The sequence below is a fragment of the Fundulus heteroclitus genome, chromosome 22 (genome assembly GCF_011125445.2).
Source record: "Fundulus heteroclitus isolate FHET01 chromosome 22, MU-UCD_Fhet_4.1, whole genome shotgun sequence".
Taxonomy (NCBI): Eukaryota; Metazoa; Chordata; class Actinopteri; order Cyprinodontiformes; family Fundulidae; genus Fundulus; species Fundulus heteroclitus.
In genome coordinates, this window is record NC_046382.1 from 19,498,333 (window position 1) to 19,514,754 (window position 16,422).

A 16,422-nucleotide genomic window follows, 5' to 3' on the forward strand; every position below is an offset into this window, starting at 1 on the left:
TCAACCTAAACCTCATCTAAACTTATCCAGAACTTCATCCCTGACGTGTCTGATGTGTTCCTTGGTCTTTGTGATGCTGTTTGTTTGCTAATGCCTTCTAGCAAAGCTGCGGGGTATTCACATATCAGCTGTTTTTACAGTCAGATTAAATTGCACAAAGGTGGACCCTATTTACAAAAATGGGATTTTTATATGGGGGGAAAAAACTTTAAATGCTTTAATTTCCGTTGATTTGCCATCTAAAATCTGTATAAAATACATTCAACTGAGTTTGTAATGTGGCAAATTTCAGTGTGTATGTTTTTGCTTGATGCTTAAAGGTAAACAGTAAGATTAGAGAAACTTATTTTTTTCTTTTTCTGATGCCAGGAGTCAGAATGTTTCATTTGCTAAGTAAGTTGTCAAACCAAGTAACGTTTAATTATTCTTTATAATAAGCCACAGTGTTAATTTTCTTTCCGTCTAAAATACCCTGAAGTGTGAGGCATGTTTTGACAGCTTTGACAGCTGCATAGGTTTCTGCTGACAGATTAATATTTAGGACATTTGGCTTAAGAGCCTCCGCAGTGCCTGTAATATATTTTTGGACTGCACGTACTGTAGGTGTCGTGTTATATTCGGGGGTCATAAGTCATTGCAGCGACATGATTAATGGCTGATCTTGTTTATATAAATCACGGTTTAAGCACAGTATTCATCACCTTCTGTTTTCTCTTCTTCACCCATCATTAGTGAGCAGGCTCCCTTGAGTGATGTACAGTGCAATCAGCACATTGTTGCAGTTTCCTCAGTCAGCACATTGTTGGATGATGATAGTCCAGCTTTTGCAGTTGTGTTTTTTCCTTTTTGTATTTAAAACTTTTGAAATTCAATCTTTTGCTGTAGAGATGTAATGTCCAAGTGCCTTTTTATTTATTTTTTTCTAATTTAAATAACTTTCCTTGCTTCTGTAAATTTTTCAATTGAGTATTTTTTGTTTTTCCATTTATGAGCCAAATATAAACCAGGTTCGTTGCACTTTAAGTCAGCAAGTGCATATTGCTTTCTGGTTTATATTTAGTTCCTTAAAAGCTGAACAGAAAAAATAAAAACATTATCAGCAGACAATCTTTATTGTTCACTCTAACAAACTATTGTAAGAAAAAAATATTAAGGAATACACTGTCTGCTTTACCTTTATTTTGATAAGTTATAAGCTAAAAAACATTAATATTGACATATTCTCGAAATATGCCTACTCCCAAAAAAGAAACTGACTCTGACTGTAATGTCATGTTTTCCAAGACAACTCTTAAGTCTCTAATTAATGACATGAGTGTTCTTTTACCCCTCCCTGGGCTGCCACCTTACCGTGGTGGAGGGGTTTGAGTGTCCCAGTGATCCTAGGAGCTATGCTGTCAGGGGCTTTAAGCCCCTAGCAGGGTCACCCAAGGCAGACAGGTCCTAGGTGAGGGACCAGACAAAGCGCAGCCCAAAACTCCCCTTATGATGAGTACGATTGTTGGACCTCGTGTTCCCTCGCCCGGACGCGGGTCACCGGGGCCCCACTCTGGAGCCAGGCCTGGAGGTGGGGCACGTTGGCGAGCGTCTGGTGGCCGGGCTTTTGCCCATGGAGCCCGGCCGGGCTCAGCCCGAAGAGGCGACATGGGTCCCCCTTCCGATGGGCTCACCACCTGTCGGAGGGGCCAAAGGGGTCGGGTGCAATGTGTAACGGGTAGCAGTGGAGGGCGGGGACCTTGGCGTTCCGATCCTCGGCTGCAGAAGCTGGCTCTTGGGACGTGGAATGTCACCTCTCTGGTGGGGAAGGAGCCTGAGCTTGTGCGCGAGGTTGAGAGGTTCCGACTAGAGATAGTCGGACTCACCTCGACGCACCGCTCTGGCTCCGGAACCAGTCTCCTTGAGAGGGGCTGGACATTCTTCCACTCTGGAGTTGCCCATGGTGAGAGGCGCCGAGCTGGGGTTGGCATACTTGTTGCCCCCCATCTCGGTGCCTGCACGTTGGGGTTTTCCCCGGTGAACGAGAGGGTGGCCTCCCTCCGCATCCGTGTGGGGGGACGGGTTCTGACTGTTGTTTGCGCTTATGCGCCAAACAGCAGTTCAGATTACCCACCCTTTTTGGAGTCCTTGGAAGGGGTACTGGAGAGTGCCCCTCCTGGGGACTCCCTCGTTTTGCTGGGGGACTTCAACGCTCACGTGGGCGATGACAGTGGGACCTGGAGGGGCGTGGTTGGGAGGAATGGCCCACCTGATCTGAACCCGAGTGGTGTTTTGTTGTTGGACTTCTGTGCTCGTCATGGATTGTCCATCACAAACACCATGTTCAAGCATAAGGGTGTCCATATGTGCTCTTGGCACCAGGACACCCTAGGTCGCAGTTCAATGATCGACTTTGTTGTCGTTTCATCTGACCTGCGGCCGCATGTCTTGGACACTCGGGTGAAGAGAGGGGCGGAGCTCTCCACCGACCACTACCTGGTGGTGAGTTGGCTCCGATGGCGGGGGAGGAAGCCGGTCAGACCTGGCAGGCCCAAACGTACTGTGAGGGTTAGCTGGGAACGTCTGGCGGAGTCCCCTGTGAGGCGGAGCTTTAACTCCCACCTCCGGGAGAACTTTAAACACGTCCCGAGGGAGGCGGGGGACATTGAGTCTGAATGGACCATGTTCCACGCCTCTATTGCTGAGGCGGCTAGTCGGAGCTGTGGCCGCAAGGTTGTCGGTGCATGTCGTGGCGGCAACCCTCGAACCCGCTGGTGGACACCAGCGGTGAGGGAAGCCGTCAAGCTGAAGAAGGAGTCCTACCGGGCTTTTTTGGCCTGTGGGACTCCGGAAGCAGCTGATGTGTACCGGCAGTCGAAGCGGCAGGCGGCTCGGCTGGTCGCCGAGGCAAAAACTCGGGCGTGGGAAGAGTTCGGAGAGGCCATGGAGAAAGACTTCCGTACGGCTTCGAAGCGATTCTGGTCCACCATCCGGCGTCTCGGGAGGGGGAAGCAGTGCAGTACCAACACTGTTTACAGTGGGGGTGGTGTGCTGCTGACCTCGACCCGGGACGTCGTGCGTCGGTGGGCGGAATACTTCGAAGACCTCCTTAATCCCACCAACACGTCTTCCATTGAGGAAGCAGAGCCTGAGGACTCTGGGTCGGGTTCTCCCATCTCTGGTGCTGAGGTTGCCGAGGTTGTTAAAAAGCTCCTCGGTGGCAAGGCTCCGGGGGTGGATGAGATTCGCCCTGAGTACCTTAAGGCTCTGGATGTTGTGGGGCTGTGTTGGTTAACGCGGCTCTGCAACATTGCGTGGACATCGGGGGCAGTTCCCCTGGATTGGCAGACTGGGGTGGTGGTCCCCCTATTTAAAAAGGGGGACCGGAGGGTGTGTTCCAACTACAGAGGAATCACACTCTTAAGCCTCCCTGGTAAGGTCTATTCAGGGGTTCTGGAAAGGAGGGTCCGTCGGATAGTCGAATCTCGGATTCAGGAAGAGCAGTGTGGTTTTCGTCCTGGCCGTGGAACACTGGACCAGCTCTACACCCTCAGCAGGATTCTTGAGGGGGCATGGGAGTTTGCCCAACCAGTCTACATGTGCTTTGTGGATCTGGAGAAGGCATTCGACCGTGTCCCCCGGGGGATCCTGTGGGGGGTACTCCGGGAGTATGGAGTACCGGACCCTTTAATAAGGGCTGTCAGGTCTCTGTACGACCGGTGTCAGAGTCTGGTCCGCATTGCCGGCAGTAAGTCGGACTCGTTTCCGGTGAGAGTTGGACTCCGCCAAGGCTGCCCTTTGTCACCGATTCTGTTCATAACTTTTATGGACAGAATTTCTAGGCGCAGCCAAGGTGTTGAGGGGATCCGCTTTGGTGGCCTTAGGATTGCGTCTCTGCTATTCGCGGATGACGTGGTCCTATTGGCTTCATCAGGGCGTGATCTACAGCTCTCACTGGAGCGGTTCGCAGCCGAGTGCGAAGCGGCCGGGATGAAAATCAGTGCCTCCAAATCCGAGACCATGGTCTTGAACCGGAAAAGGGTAGAGTGCCTTCTCCGGGTTGGGGAGGATGTCCTGCCCCTAGTGGAGGAGTTCAAGTATCTTGGGGTCTTGTTCACGAATGAGGGGAAGATGGAGCGGGAGATCGACAGGCGGATTGGTGCAGCGTCTGCTGTGAAGCGGGCGCTGTACCGATCCGTTGTGGTGAAGAGAGAGCTGAGCCAAAAGGCGAAGCTCTCGATTTACCGGTCGATCTACGTTCCTACCCTCATCTATGGTCACGAGCTTTGGGTCGTGACCGAAAGAACGAGATCCCGGATACAAGCGGCTGAAATGAGTTTTCTCCGTAGTGTGTCTGGGCTCTCCCTTAGAGATAGGGTGAGGAGCTCAGTCATCCGGGGAGGACTCAGAGTAGAGCCGCTGCTCCTCCACGTCGAGAGGAGCCAGTTGAGGTGGCTCGGGCATCTGGTCAGGATGCCTCCTGGACGCCTCCCTGGAGAGGTGTTCCGGGCACGTCCCACCGGGAGGAGACCCAGGGGAAGACCCAGGACACGCTGGAGGGACTATGTCTCCCGGCTGGCCTGGGAACGCCTTGGGATTCCTCCTGAGGAGCTGGCCCAAGTGGCTGGGGAGAGGGACGTCTGGGCCTCCCTACTGAAGCTGCTCCCCCCGCGACCCGACCCCGGATAAGCGGAAGACAACGGACGGACGGACGGACGGACGGACGGAGTGTTCTTTTATTGGATGCATGCCATCTAGTACACCTATAACATTGCATTGTTATGTGCTGTTTTATAATGAGCACATAAAAATATTTAGCCTTTCTTTCTTTTCAGATCATCACATTCAGCATGGAAACTGTTGTGAACCATTTAGAATATTAATAAACCATAATGTGCAACTCATTCAAGAAATGAATGTGCACTTATTTGACACTTGTTTACACAACATTTTCTGAATGAATGTAAAACAAAAAGATTTAATTTGAAAAATCTACTATAATTAAGTAGTTAACGCCAAATAATTTCTGTTTGATTTCTTGACTCATTCAGTATATAGTGCAGTAATTTGAACTAGAGGCATCTCTTCTTCTTGCACTGTTCCTAAATTGGAGGATTTGTGAAATTAATGGGAAAATATGTTTAAATCTACATTTAAAATGTGTTGTTGTCAAGTATAATATTCCATCGTACCTCAAATTGCAAGGTGTAAAGTAGTCATTGAATGAATATTTTTTTTTACATCAATTTATAATTAAGTATTTTGGTTTGAAAAACTAGAAGTGTCATTTTAATGAGGCCAATTCAGCAGGAAGACAAAAATGTGTCAGAGGCAAGTTTGTGCATGTTGTGGTTCTGATATAACCTTGAAGTTATTTAATACAGAATCCTGTTTCAGAGACATCTGTGTAATAATTATTATGAAGCTAAAGCTAACATAAACAGATGGTTATAAATTCATGAAGATCCCTGATTAATCAAACACACCCTTTCATATCCATCCCTGTAAGAACTGCGGTCTGTGGCTTTCTTGGCTTACCTGTACACCCGATTACATTAAACTTTGAGTCTGAGTCAAATGTAGAGTCTTGAGTGTGAGCTTAGTCAACTCTTTCTTTGAGACTTGAACACATCTTGAATCAACATTTAAAATTCTAATTCCCATCACTGCCTTTTTAGCTTATTTTAAGGATTAATGAAATTACACCGTCTTAACAACGTGTAGTGTTTTTCTCTTTATTAAAAGTAAACTAGGCCTCATTAAAGTAAGAAAAAGGTTTTTAACAGCCATCTTCCCTCCATTAACTATTGTCCCATCTAACCCCATTCTAATTTTTTTCAGACCTCAGACCATCAGCAACACAAAATAGTTGAAGCATGTGATACAACTCATAATTAAAAAATATTATCAAAATGTTTACATCTTACATTTAAGTAACTGAAAGACACACACAGGTATAACTCTGATTAATTTCTCTCACTTATAAATGTTTATAGGCGTTCTTACGTACAAGTTTTAAAATGGAATCTCTAAAAGGGCCCAATTATTACTAAGCTTTATTCATACTCCAGGCAGATTTACATTTTAAATAATAATTTTAAAAAAGATTGTTTCTTTTAGGGAAAAAAGATAGCGATATTTCAAAAGGTAGTTTAAAAAAATAAAAATATATTGCTTACATTTTGTCAAATTTGCATGGCACACATTTTGAAACACTTTTAAATAATAACTAGCTGATACTTTATTGCCATTACAGGGAAAAACAACTCTTCATATGCCTGGCAGTTGCAGCCTCAACAACCTTATACCGACGTACTCACTAACCCTCCTCTGTACATGTCCAGACCATCTCAGTCTGGCCTCTCTGGCTGTATCTCCAAAACATCTAACATGAGCTGTCCCACTGATGTACTCGTTCATGATCCTATCCAAACGAAACCTCAACATCTTCATCTCTGCTACCTCCAGCTATACCTCATGTCTCTTTCTCAGTGCCACTGTCTCTAAACCATATAGCATCGCTGGGCTCACCACTGTCTCTTGTACACCTTTCCTTTCATTCTCACTGATTCTCTTTTATCACACAACACACCTGAAACTTTTCTCCACCGGTTCCAACCTGCTCGGACATATTTGTGATGAGCAACGGCAAAACCAGGAACAAGTTATTTACAGAATCAGAAAGGGTGAAATCTAAGCTTTCCAATGATGTCAAACTTGTGAAAAAGATATGACTATTTGAATGTTGGCTCTCTGGAAAGAAGATTAGTGAGTAAACAGGCCGCAAAGTTTCTTTAGAATCACTGAGCAGCCAGCTGGGCGTTAACAAAAACTGTTAATTTAAATTACTTTGCATACCTTTCAGCAGCACCCCCGACCCAGTCCTAGCTGCATTACAATATTTGTGTTACCTCTGTGCATTGAACAAACAAAAGATTTTTCTTGGACAACTGAAAGATGACACCTAACTTAACAGTAACACAAACAAAAAAATAAGTAAAAAGCCTTAAATACATGATATTTACCAAAGTGGTAGATGTAAAAAAGAAAATAAAATCTGCATGTTATCAGCATGTTTTTGTGTCTGCAAGTTGCAGCCATGATGCAAATCCCAAGTAAACATGTTGGTACATTGGTATTGCTGCTATTTAATTGCTCATTCAGTAAGAGGGATTATGCATTTTGTGTCTGAAAGGCAGCAGTTTGGGATTTGGTGATAAATTTGTGTTTATGCTCAGAATGCCGGTATGAACAGAGGTGTGTTCACTTTGAATAGGATAATCAACGAGAGGCTGGCATTGTACTCGCTTGACCTGTACCCATCAATTGTTATGTGTGGAAACCCTTGACTTTAATGGACGAGAAACAGGGGCAATGCCTTGATTTTGATCATGCCACGATTGTGGGTTTTAATTAAAAGTGTGAACTCTATATACATTGCAATTTACCAAAAAGTCCATGCCACACCATCAACCTATTCTGTGATAAAATATCACAGGGTTTTATTTTATTATTGCCAACAAAGTTTTACATTACTGGTCATTAGGAGGATTTCGCTGTTCTATAAAAACGTATTTTTATACATACCAAGCTCCTTAGCAGACTTCATATAGAGACACCACACTGAGGCCTTGGACACACATGTTGGCTGAAGCTTCACATGTCATTACCCATTCCCAGGATGATGACCAGGCAGCATAATGGTGGGGTCGTCGGTGTAGAACCGTGGGCTCTTTCAGCTCAAGCGTGGTCCTGCTCCTTTCCCATCAAAGTGTCTGATGATGCCAGTCAACGTGGCTCTGCAAATTCTGAACAGGGGAAATAAAGGATATATATTTTTCTCTGCTTAAGGTTTACAGCGACCAGTGCTACATAATAACATATTGATATGATAAAACACTAGCTTTTTTTCTGCCTATGGGTGTGGAGAAATACATTTTTTCCCTATTTCAACCTCAAACTCAGATTATTAATACTAGATAGAAAAAAATGGCCCACTGCACTACATTTAATTTAGCATTGGATTAAACGCATAACAAAATATTCTGTCACTTATATATATCATGTTTGGATATTAAAAACGGTGAGCTACACTGCTTTAATTTCAATATGATAATTATTTTTGTTTTTTAAAACGTTCTCAAACTCACCCCATAAGAAACAGAAAAGTATTTCAGCATTCTCTGATTTTGCACCAAAATCTGTGATGTTCTTCTCCATTTCGCTGTTACCTGTAAATGTGCTGCAATCTGATGTTCCAACTGCTTTGGAAAATCAGTTCTAAAGTTTAAGCTTTCTTCAGCTTCCCCGTCTTCTGTTAACGTCAGCTGGAAGCTAAGAATGATTTCTAAAGTCCGCAGATGCTATTTGTTCTGCTTGATCTTCTGATGCAGAATGTGAAGTGAATCCGGTGTCGGTCCTGGTCAACATTTATTCCCGCTGTGGAGCACTGTAATGGCCACGGTTTACTACAGTGACCTGTTCAGCTCGGCCCATCTTCACCAGCTAAAGAAACTCAGTTTCTTTTTCAAAATGTATTAAGTAGCAATTGGCTTTCTTCAAGCACGCAGCTTATTGGCCGAAACAAAAACCTCCGTGGAGCCACACAAAGGCGGGATACAATCCTCACCCAGACATGCAGCTGACGCTGGGCTGGATTTTAAACTGAAAACATGCCGAGTTTAAACACAAAGTTTATTGTTTAAAAACCTTTGAAACTGTAATTTAAAGCATTGGGGGATTTCTTCGAAACTTCAACTAGCATATTTTGCAATTAAATGAAAGTCACTATTTTTTTAGTTATTGTTTTTTTTCCTCTTTATTTCTCCATTTGTGCTTTGCCAACTTGTTCCTAATTTTACTGTGGCACATCACATTTCTTCAGCCGTTTTCCGCACTCACCATTGCTGTAGACCGTTGACCCTAAGTGCTTAAAATCTTCCACCTTCTTTACAGCTCACTGCTCCACTCGGGTCTCTCTTATTTACATGTATTCCGTCTTTCTAAGGCTTACCTCCTTCAGTCTTCTTTCCAGGACAAACCTGCATCTCTCTCAATTTTCTTCCACCTGTTTCCTGCTCTCACCACAGGTCACACTGTCATCTGCAAACATCACAGTCCATGTAGATTCCTGTTTAACCTCATCTGCCAACCTCTCCATCACCACACCAAAGAAGAAGGGGCTCAGAGTTGATCCTTGATGCAGTCCCACTTACGCCTTGAACTCCTCTCTCACACCTACATCACACCTCACCATTGTCCTACAGTGGTGAGGTGTGATGTAGGTGCCCTGCAATGCTCCAACATATTTCTATGCAACTCCAGACTTCCTCATACAATACCACACCTCCTCTCTTGGCACCATGTCACATGCTTCCTCTAGAGAGCTGCAAAAACACAATGCAGCCCCCTCTGATCCTCTCTATACTTCCCCATCAACATCCTCAATTGCAAATACTGCATCTGTATTACTTTTTATCTTGGCATTAAATTATACTGCTGTTTACAAATGCTCACTCGGATCAAGTGTCCATAGCTAATTATGTCCAGTCAAACAGGAGATAAGCACTGGCATATTGAATAAATCGGTAATGCCTGCATATATTACAAAGCCATTTAAAACCTTAGCAAATGCTTAAATGTGCCAACGTGTGAAGGAAAAATAACCTTTTAAGGCTATTTTGTGGGATTTAGCAAAGCTTCTGACTGGAGCAGTAAAGTCCAAAGCTATTAAATGTTGATGGTCAATGTACAGTATATCATTGATGGGCATTTCTTGTTTGGTTATAGGGTGCACACTGTTCTTAAGTTAAAGTAAAAAAAAAGGTTATGTTCAGAGGTGCTAGTTACAGGGAGTGTCATGTAAATCCAGCAGAAGTTTCTTATTAGTTGAAACGAGGCCTGTTAAATTTCATGTTTTTTTGTCTGACAAATGCTTTGATCCGTTTCATTTCATCAGGAAACCTCCTCTGCAGCTTTTATATTTCTTCTGAAGTGAGGTAGCTGCTAAGCTGCATATGTGAGCGTATCAGTTCCCTCTATGAATCCAAATGTGCTGTACAGTGCAATCAAGCATTTATATCCCAAGTCCAGCCAAGGCACAAATGAGCAGTTGTTGTTTCCAGATACTAAATCCTGGAAGCTGGTGTCTTCATGGATATAACCTGCCTCTGTATCTTCCAGACCCTGGACCCCACAAACTGTTTTAAGATCTCAAGTTAATTTGATTCTTTTTTGTGATATATATCACTCCTGTTATTATTATTTATGTAACGTTTTCTCAGTCGTTTTTTTACTCCAGTTTTCAGTTTGCTTGGTTGTGTTCTTTGCTCTCTGACATGTAGAGGACATCTTAGGCTGTTTATTGGACAGTAAAAATATGGATTTGATTGACAAAAGAACAAATAAATCCACATGTTATTCTGACAATATGAGTACATAGCCAGATATTTTCAGTAACATCTAAACTCAATCCATTTCATGGCCACTACAAAAAGTAAACTTCAATCTGTTACTATAATCATATGTTAATAGTTTTAATTAAACATTTGTCCAGAGTTTAAATGCAGGGTAAACTGTAGTTATTGTTGACATTGTATATTTTTCTTTCTAAAACGCCTACGCCTTTCGACTTCAAAGTGCCTGTTTTATTAGACAAGCCAAGTAAAGCCCAAAGACATTTAGAGTCATCAAAAATGGATAAAAGCAGAATGTGCTTTCACAGGCAGCAGCCGCAGAATATTTGGGATGTTTTTGTAATAAATAACTTAAATGTGTAATTTAAACATTACGGTTTTCAAAGATTTGTTTTCTTTCTGGTTATGTAGGAATTCATCTCTAATCCCACCAACATATTAAACTTGCAAGGACTGAATAAATAAGAATAAATTTAGGCAAACAACCTTCATAGCAGATTCTTCATGTTTTTTTCCATCCTCAGAACATTACGAGTTAATTTTGAAATAAAGAAAACAGGAAATTCAGAGTTTGATCTGCTTTGGTGTAAATAAATAAAAAAGACATGCTTTGGTGTCATAACATAAGCCTTTTAAAATAAAATAAAGACGGTTTAAACTATAAGGGTTAAACATGAGTTTGATATAACTGTATAAGAAAAGACAGGAAACTAGCAAAATTAATATATATATATTTTTAATCTTAATGCATGCAGCATGTCCATGTTTACCATTCCTGCCAGGCTGTGTGGACACTTTATACCAAGTGTTGCCAAAAAGATCAGAGAAAAAAAAACATGTTTTGCCTCTAAAGCAGATCTATCTCGACAGGAAGCTTGCCGCTGGTTAGAGACAGGAATCTGCACATTAAGGACCTAGTCTATTAACTACTTGAATATGTTAGATTTTTCTGATGGGCAACATGAGTTTGTTCAATCAGTTTGTGGAGAGATGAAAGAAAATGAAGGAAATTAATCGGCTCAAGAAACCTGAACATCAAAGATCATTTTCACAACAATCTTGCTTTTGATAGATTATATTATATTTTAATATTTCTTAGAACACAGTGGTTATAAAAGGTCTACACAACTCTGCCATGTTTACTTATGTAAGTAAATAAGTACAGCAAAAAATCATTTCAGAACTTTTTTCACATTGTATTTAACACATATGCTGCAATATTCAACTAAAATCAGATAAGGTTGGGGGAAATGAAGAAACAGAAATAGCTATATAACCTGGTTGTGTAGGGGTGCACACTCGCTATTATCATCTAAGTATTTAGCTCCGTTCATCCTCACATCAACACTCACCAGCTTCCCTATCCCTGCTAGAGAAATGCATTCCCACGACATCATGATACCACAACCATGTTTCACAGTGAGGAGGTATATTCAGTGTGACGTGCGTGTGTGTTAGTTTTCCTCCAACCATAGGGATTCGCAAGTTTGCTGTGTAACCTAGCTTTTTGATAAACTTACTCATTGCAACATAAATGCCGTATTCTGCACAATAGCTCTGCTGTCAACATATTGCAGCTCCTCCACAGTTGTCTCTTGAGTGTTCCTATGATTAATGCTCTCTTTGCTCAGCCCATCAGTTTGTTTACAATGTCTTACGTTTACAGCTGAGCAATACTCCTTTCCATTTCCAGATAATGGATTGAACACTACTCTGTAAGATCTTCAAAGTTTGGAATATCTGGGCTTTCCCTGTATCTTAATGACATCTCCAGCGTGTAGACCCGCCACAAATGCCTTGAACGGGATCTGGAATATGCACTTGAGACAGCAAGGGAGAAGCTGCAACATGACAATATCGAGTCTGCACCCAGAAAATGTTGTTCTGATATATGTAAAGAGCCCGGATGCACTTGTTGCCAATATCTAGGTGCCCATATCTCCTAAATCTACCAATCAAAACTTAGATGTCTTCTGGCAGTTTTGGTTGCAAATGCCTTACTTCGTCTTTAGGACCCTATATTTGAGGGGGCTTAGCCCCAGGTAAGATGCTTTAGTGCATGTGCAACACACGCACAATTTCTTTTAGCTTAGCGGCCCTCAGCAGATAGCGTTTACATGCAAAATGTGCCCTTTGGAGTTCACTTTGGTTATAGAAGAGTCTCGTGTTAGTTTAACTATGTACTTTGCTTTTTTTAAATATATTACAGAATAGGCTATTTTAAGACACAAAACAGCTCTATCTATGTATAGGCTACATTGCCTATGATATGTTCTCATTCCCATCTGACCTAACAGACAATGATAGGTTATGATTTTGGTAGATAGCCACAAATATGTTTTTTGGAAACAAATTGACTTTATTCAATCCTAAGCAAAACAGTCTGAGTATTAGTTTTGAAATTATAAATACATGCCTTTAGTTTTCTTTTTTATTTCATTCGCTGTTTTCAAACAAAACAATTAAACATAAAAACAAGCATTCTAAAGTCCTGAATGAAAAGCATTCCCACGACGTTTAAATTGGAAAGTTAATCGTGGAAAGTCGTAATTTCTTTCCTTGCACATTTAGGACTTTTCAACTTTGGAAAATATCCAAATTCTTTTCTGTAAAAATGGGACATTTAACATTATTCTTTAGCTACTTCTATTTTCTATCATAAAAAAATCCAATAAATATATGCTCAAGTTTGTGTTTGTAACATGACAACATGTGAAAAAAATAAATACTTTGCGAGGGACTGTAATTGAAAGGATTGTAATGATCAATGCATCTAACTCCTGTTTTCAAACTAAGAAAACTAGTGGCCTTCTTACACTGTCTTATAAGCTTAAATCTTCGAAGACTATATCCATGACACACTGTGCGACGTGGATTTAACAATCTTCAGTACAACGTCAAGTTTGATCTGTGCACATTGTACAATCCGCCTTTACTACTAAATAGGTTATGACGTACAACAATCAGAAACTTCATCGGTGTGCAACACATTATGCCAAATTTATCTACTACAGCACCAGCTGTATTTAATATAAATGACTAGAATCAGCTATTCAGCTGCATACTCTACTCTTAAATCCCAAAACCATCTGTAACTAAAGCCACAATCAAATACGTTTAGTAAAAAAATGGTCTCGTAATAAATCAAAGAGTTCTGTTTGGATGAATCTGTTTAGACGTTAATGTTCTTTCAAAAATAATAAAAGTTCTGCAAAATGTCCAGTTCGACACAACAAAGTCCACTGTAGGCACAATAAATAAATAAATAAAATACAACAGCAAGAAAGAATGCGTTAGGGCAAATTATTAATCAGTCTTGGTATATGCTACCACAATAAGAGAACTATATTGGAAGGTGTCACCATGACTGTGACTGACGTGTAATCCGACATGCACATGGCTGGTGAAGATGCACCTGCTCACCGGCTTGATCAGTGCTCCATGTAGCGGTGTGTTTGCTCCGACTGGAGCAAGCAGCACAGGCTGTCCCTGACAGGAATCAACATTACCAATGGCCGTCCTTTAACCTCTGTCCCACAGTGAAATGCAAGACCGCACATTTAGAGCTACGACCAAAGATTTCTCCATGATTTTGATTTTCCTACACTCTTTGTTTTTCATCTGCGACGGCCCAAAATCACACAGTGTATCCTGGGCATAAAAACTTGACCAAAGTTAGTTGCTTCATTTTACAAAGCATAAAGCACCAAGAAAAATGGATTCAACCCAGATGTCACAAAATAAAAACATCTGCATCACTCACTCTCCTTGAGTTGGCTAGTTGTGGTTTGCAAATAGGTATATATATATATATATATATATATATATATATATATATATATATATATATATATATATATATATATATTTTTTTTTTTTTTATATATATATATATATATATATATATATATATATATATATATATATATATATATATGAGAGAGAGAGAGATACACACACTCGCATTCATTTCTTTCTTTATTTTTTAAAATGAAGTTCTGCTTTGTAACATTACTAAAACACACCTTTGTTTTCTAGGCTCACGGTGTGGCGTGAACATCAATGAGTGTCTTTCCAGCCCGTGCCAAAATGGTGGAAGATGTATTGATGAGTCCAATCAATATCACTGCTGGTGTCCTGATGGCTTCATTGGGCTCCACTGTGAGTCCAACATTGATGAATGCATGTCAGCACCTTGTCTTCATGGGAGGTGTGGACTTTTCACTGTCTTTACAAAAACAAAAGTGTATATATATATATTCATAACTACCTCTTTACTAAATAAGTAGCAAATGTTTTATGTTTAAGGACCTAATGTGTCACACTTGCAGTACTGCTTGGTGTAATAGTGCTTCAGTTATAATAATTAACTTAGCTAAAGAGGGGATTACAACATTAGAACATATATTATTTATCTATAGCATTCTCCATGAACCAAAAAACATTTTTTTTTCCTTTTCTGCTGTGCTGCGTGACCCAGTTTTGACCTTGTCTGTTTTCCTCTCTCAGCTGTAAAGATGGTATAAATTCATACACCTGCCTTTGTGGCCCAGGGTGGATCGGCAGCAGATGTGAAACAAACATCGATGTGAGTTTAGCTTAATTAATAAACCCACTGGGTGTTCTGCTGAAAATGCCAGGAGAATTTTGTAGTCTTTGTATGGCCTTTGGTATCATTACCTCTATTGACTTTTGTGCTAGATAAGTCAATTGCACTAGCAGGATCATGTAAACATTGTACAAATACCTGATTAAAAGGAATTGCTTAGTCTAATACCTAATTGATTCAAACCAAAGCTCTCTCCTGGACTCTAGAGATAAAACTCGGAAATGCTTACAGCCTTCCTGTATTTTTGAAAAGTAAACTGATGGTTTTTATTTTAACTATAAGGAAACTAATTTATTGGGTGTTCTGCCTCACCTGAAACTGCAATATAGAATACAATCTTCAAATTAGTAGCTATGTTTGATCAGCTGTCACTCTCATCTGAACCTTTGATTTCTTTCAGGACTGTGCCTGCAACCCCTGTTTAAATGGCGGCTCCTGCGTGGATCTCATTGATAAATACGCCTGCTTCTGTTTGGATGGGTTCACAGGAAAGACTTGTGAAAATGATATAGATGTTTGCAGAGACACCACTTTTAACGTCTCGCTGTGCTTTAATGGAGCCACCTGCCTTGATGGTGAAGGATCAAACTTCACTTGTGTGTGAGTTTGCACTTTGTTTAAGTTGCATTTAAAGATTGTAGCTGGATAGACAAAAGCAAAAACTGTTTAGGTAACATTGTGCTGAATCACCCTGTGAATGTCCGTTGACCTGATACAGGTCCATAATTACCATAACTGGCATGGCAATTTCTGAGGTTTAGGGATACTTGCATTGGGATGTCCTAAAATAAATATACAATTGTAAGCAGCAAGCTGACCTGCAAGCTGTAGATGCCAGCTTGCCGTGCTTCCCAGTGTTTGAGCTTAGCATACATTTGTTGCCATGTGGCACCTTGGGTAGTCTAGTTGTTGAGTCTGAGCCATTTGTTAAAAATCAACACATTCGACAACAAAGCATGTTTCTTTTTAAAAGCCTAGTTTTCATTTCTATTAAAGTTTGCTAACCTAAAACTCACCAAAACCCTGAAGGCAACACTGTATGTCTAGTTAAAAATGTAAGTACATTTCCCATATTTTGATATAGATTTAACCTTTAGCAGTTTAACAGGTAATGAAACAGCAAGTTCTGGTGACAAGGTTTTGCTTTATGTGAGAAGAATTCACATTAAAACTGCAAACTAATTTATTCCGTCTAGTTATATAATATAATCAGGATTTCCCTGCTCCAAGCAATAATTATTAGCCTGGCTTTCAAAATTTCACAGTTATCATTCTCTTTTTCCCCTTAAAGTCAAATTGTTGCTCTTAGTCTAAAAGGGTTTCATTACAGGTTAACTTTTATTTCCATCCATATAAAATTGTCTTCTGTTAATTTTTTGGTCCTGCCCCGATACTTTGTGATGTAAATCTTGCTTTGATTTA

The 16,422-nt window shown here is 40.9% G+C and overlaps 1 protein-coding gene across 3 annotated transcripts in view; it reads left to right on the forward strand.

The window, feature by feature from the left end:
- eys (eyes shut homolog) overlaps positions 1 to 16,422 on the forward strand; it is a 268,769-nt gene that overhangs the window by 118,932 nt on the left and 133,415 nt on the right. For all 3 annotated transcript variants that reach the window (XM_036126396.1, XM_036126397.1, XM_036126398.1), the window contains 3 exons: positions 14,430 to 14,601; positions 14,901 to 14,979; positions 15,401 to 15,600. In XM_036126396.1, the coding sequence (XP_035982289.1) occupies positions 14,430 to 14,601; positions 14,901 to 14,979; positions 15,401 to 15,600 (451 nt within the window). The remainder of the gene's footprint in view (positions 1 to 14,429; positions 14,602 to 14,900; positions 14,980 to 15,400; positions 15,601 to 16,422) is intronic.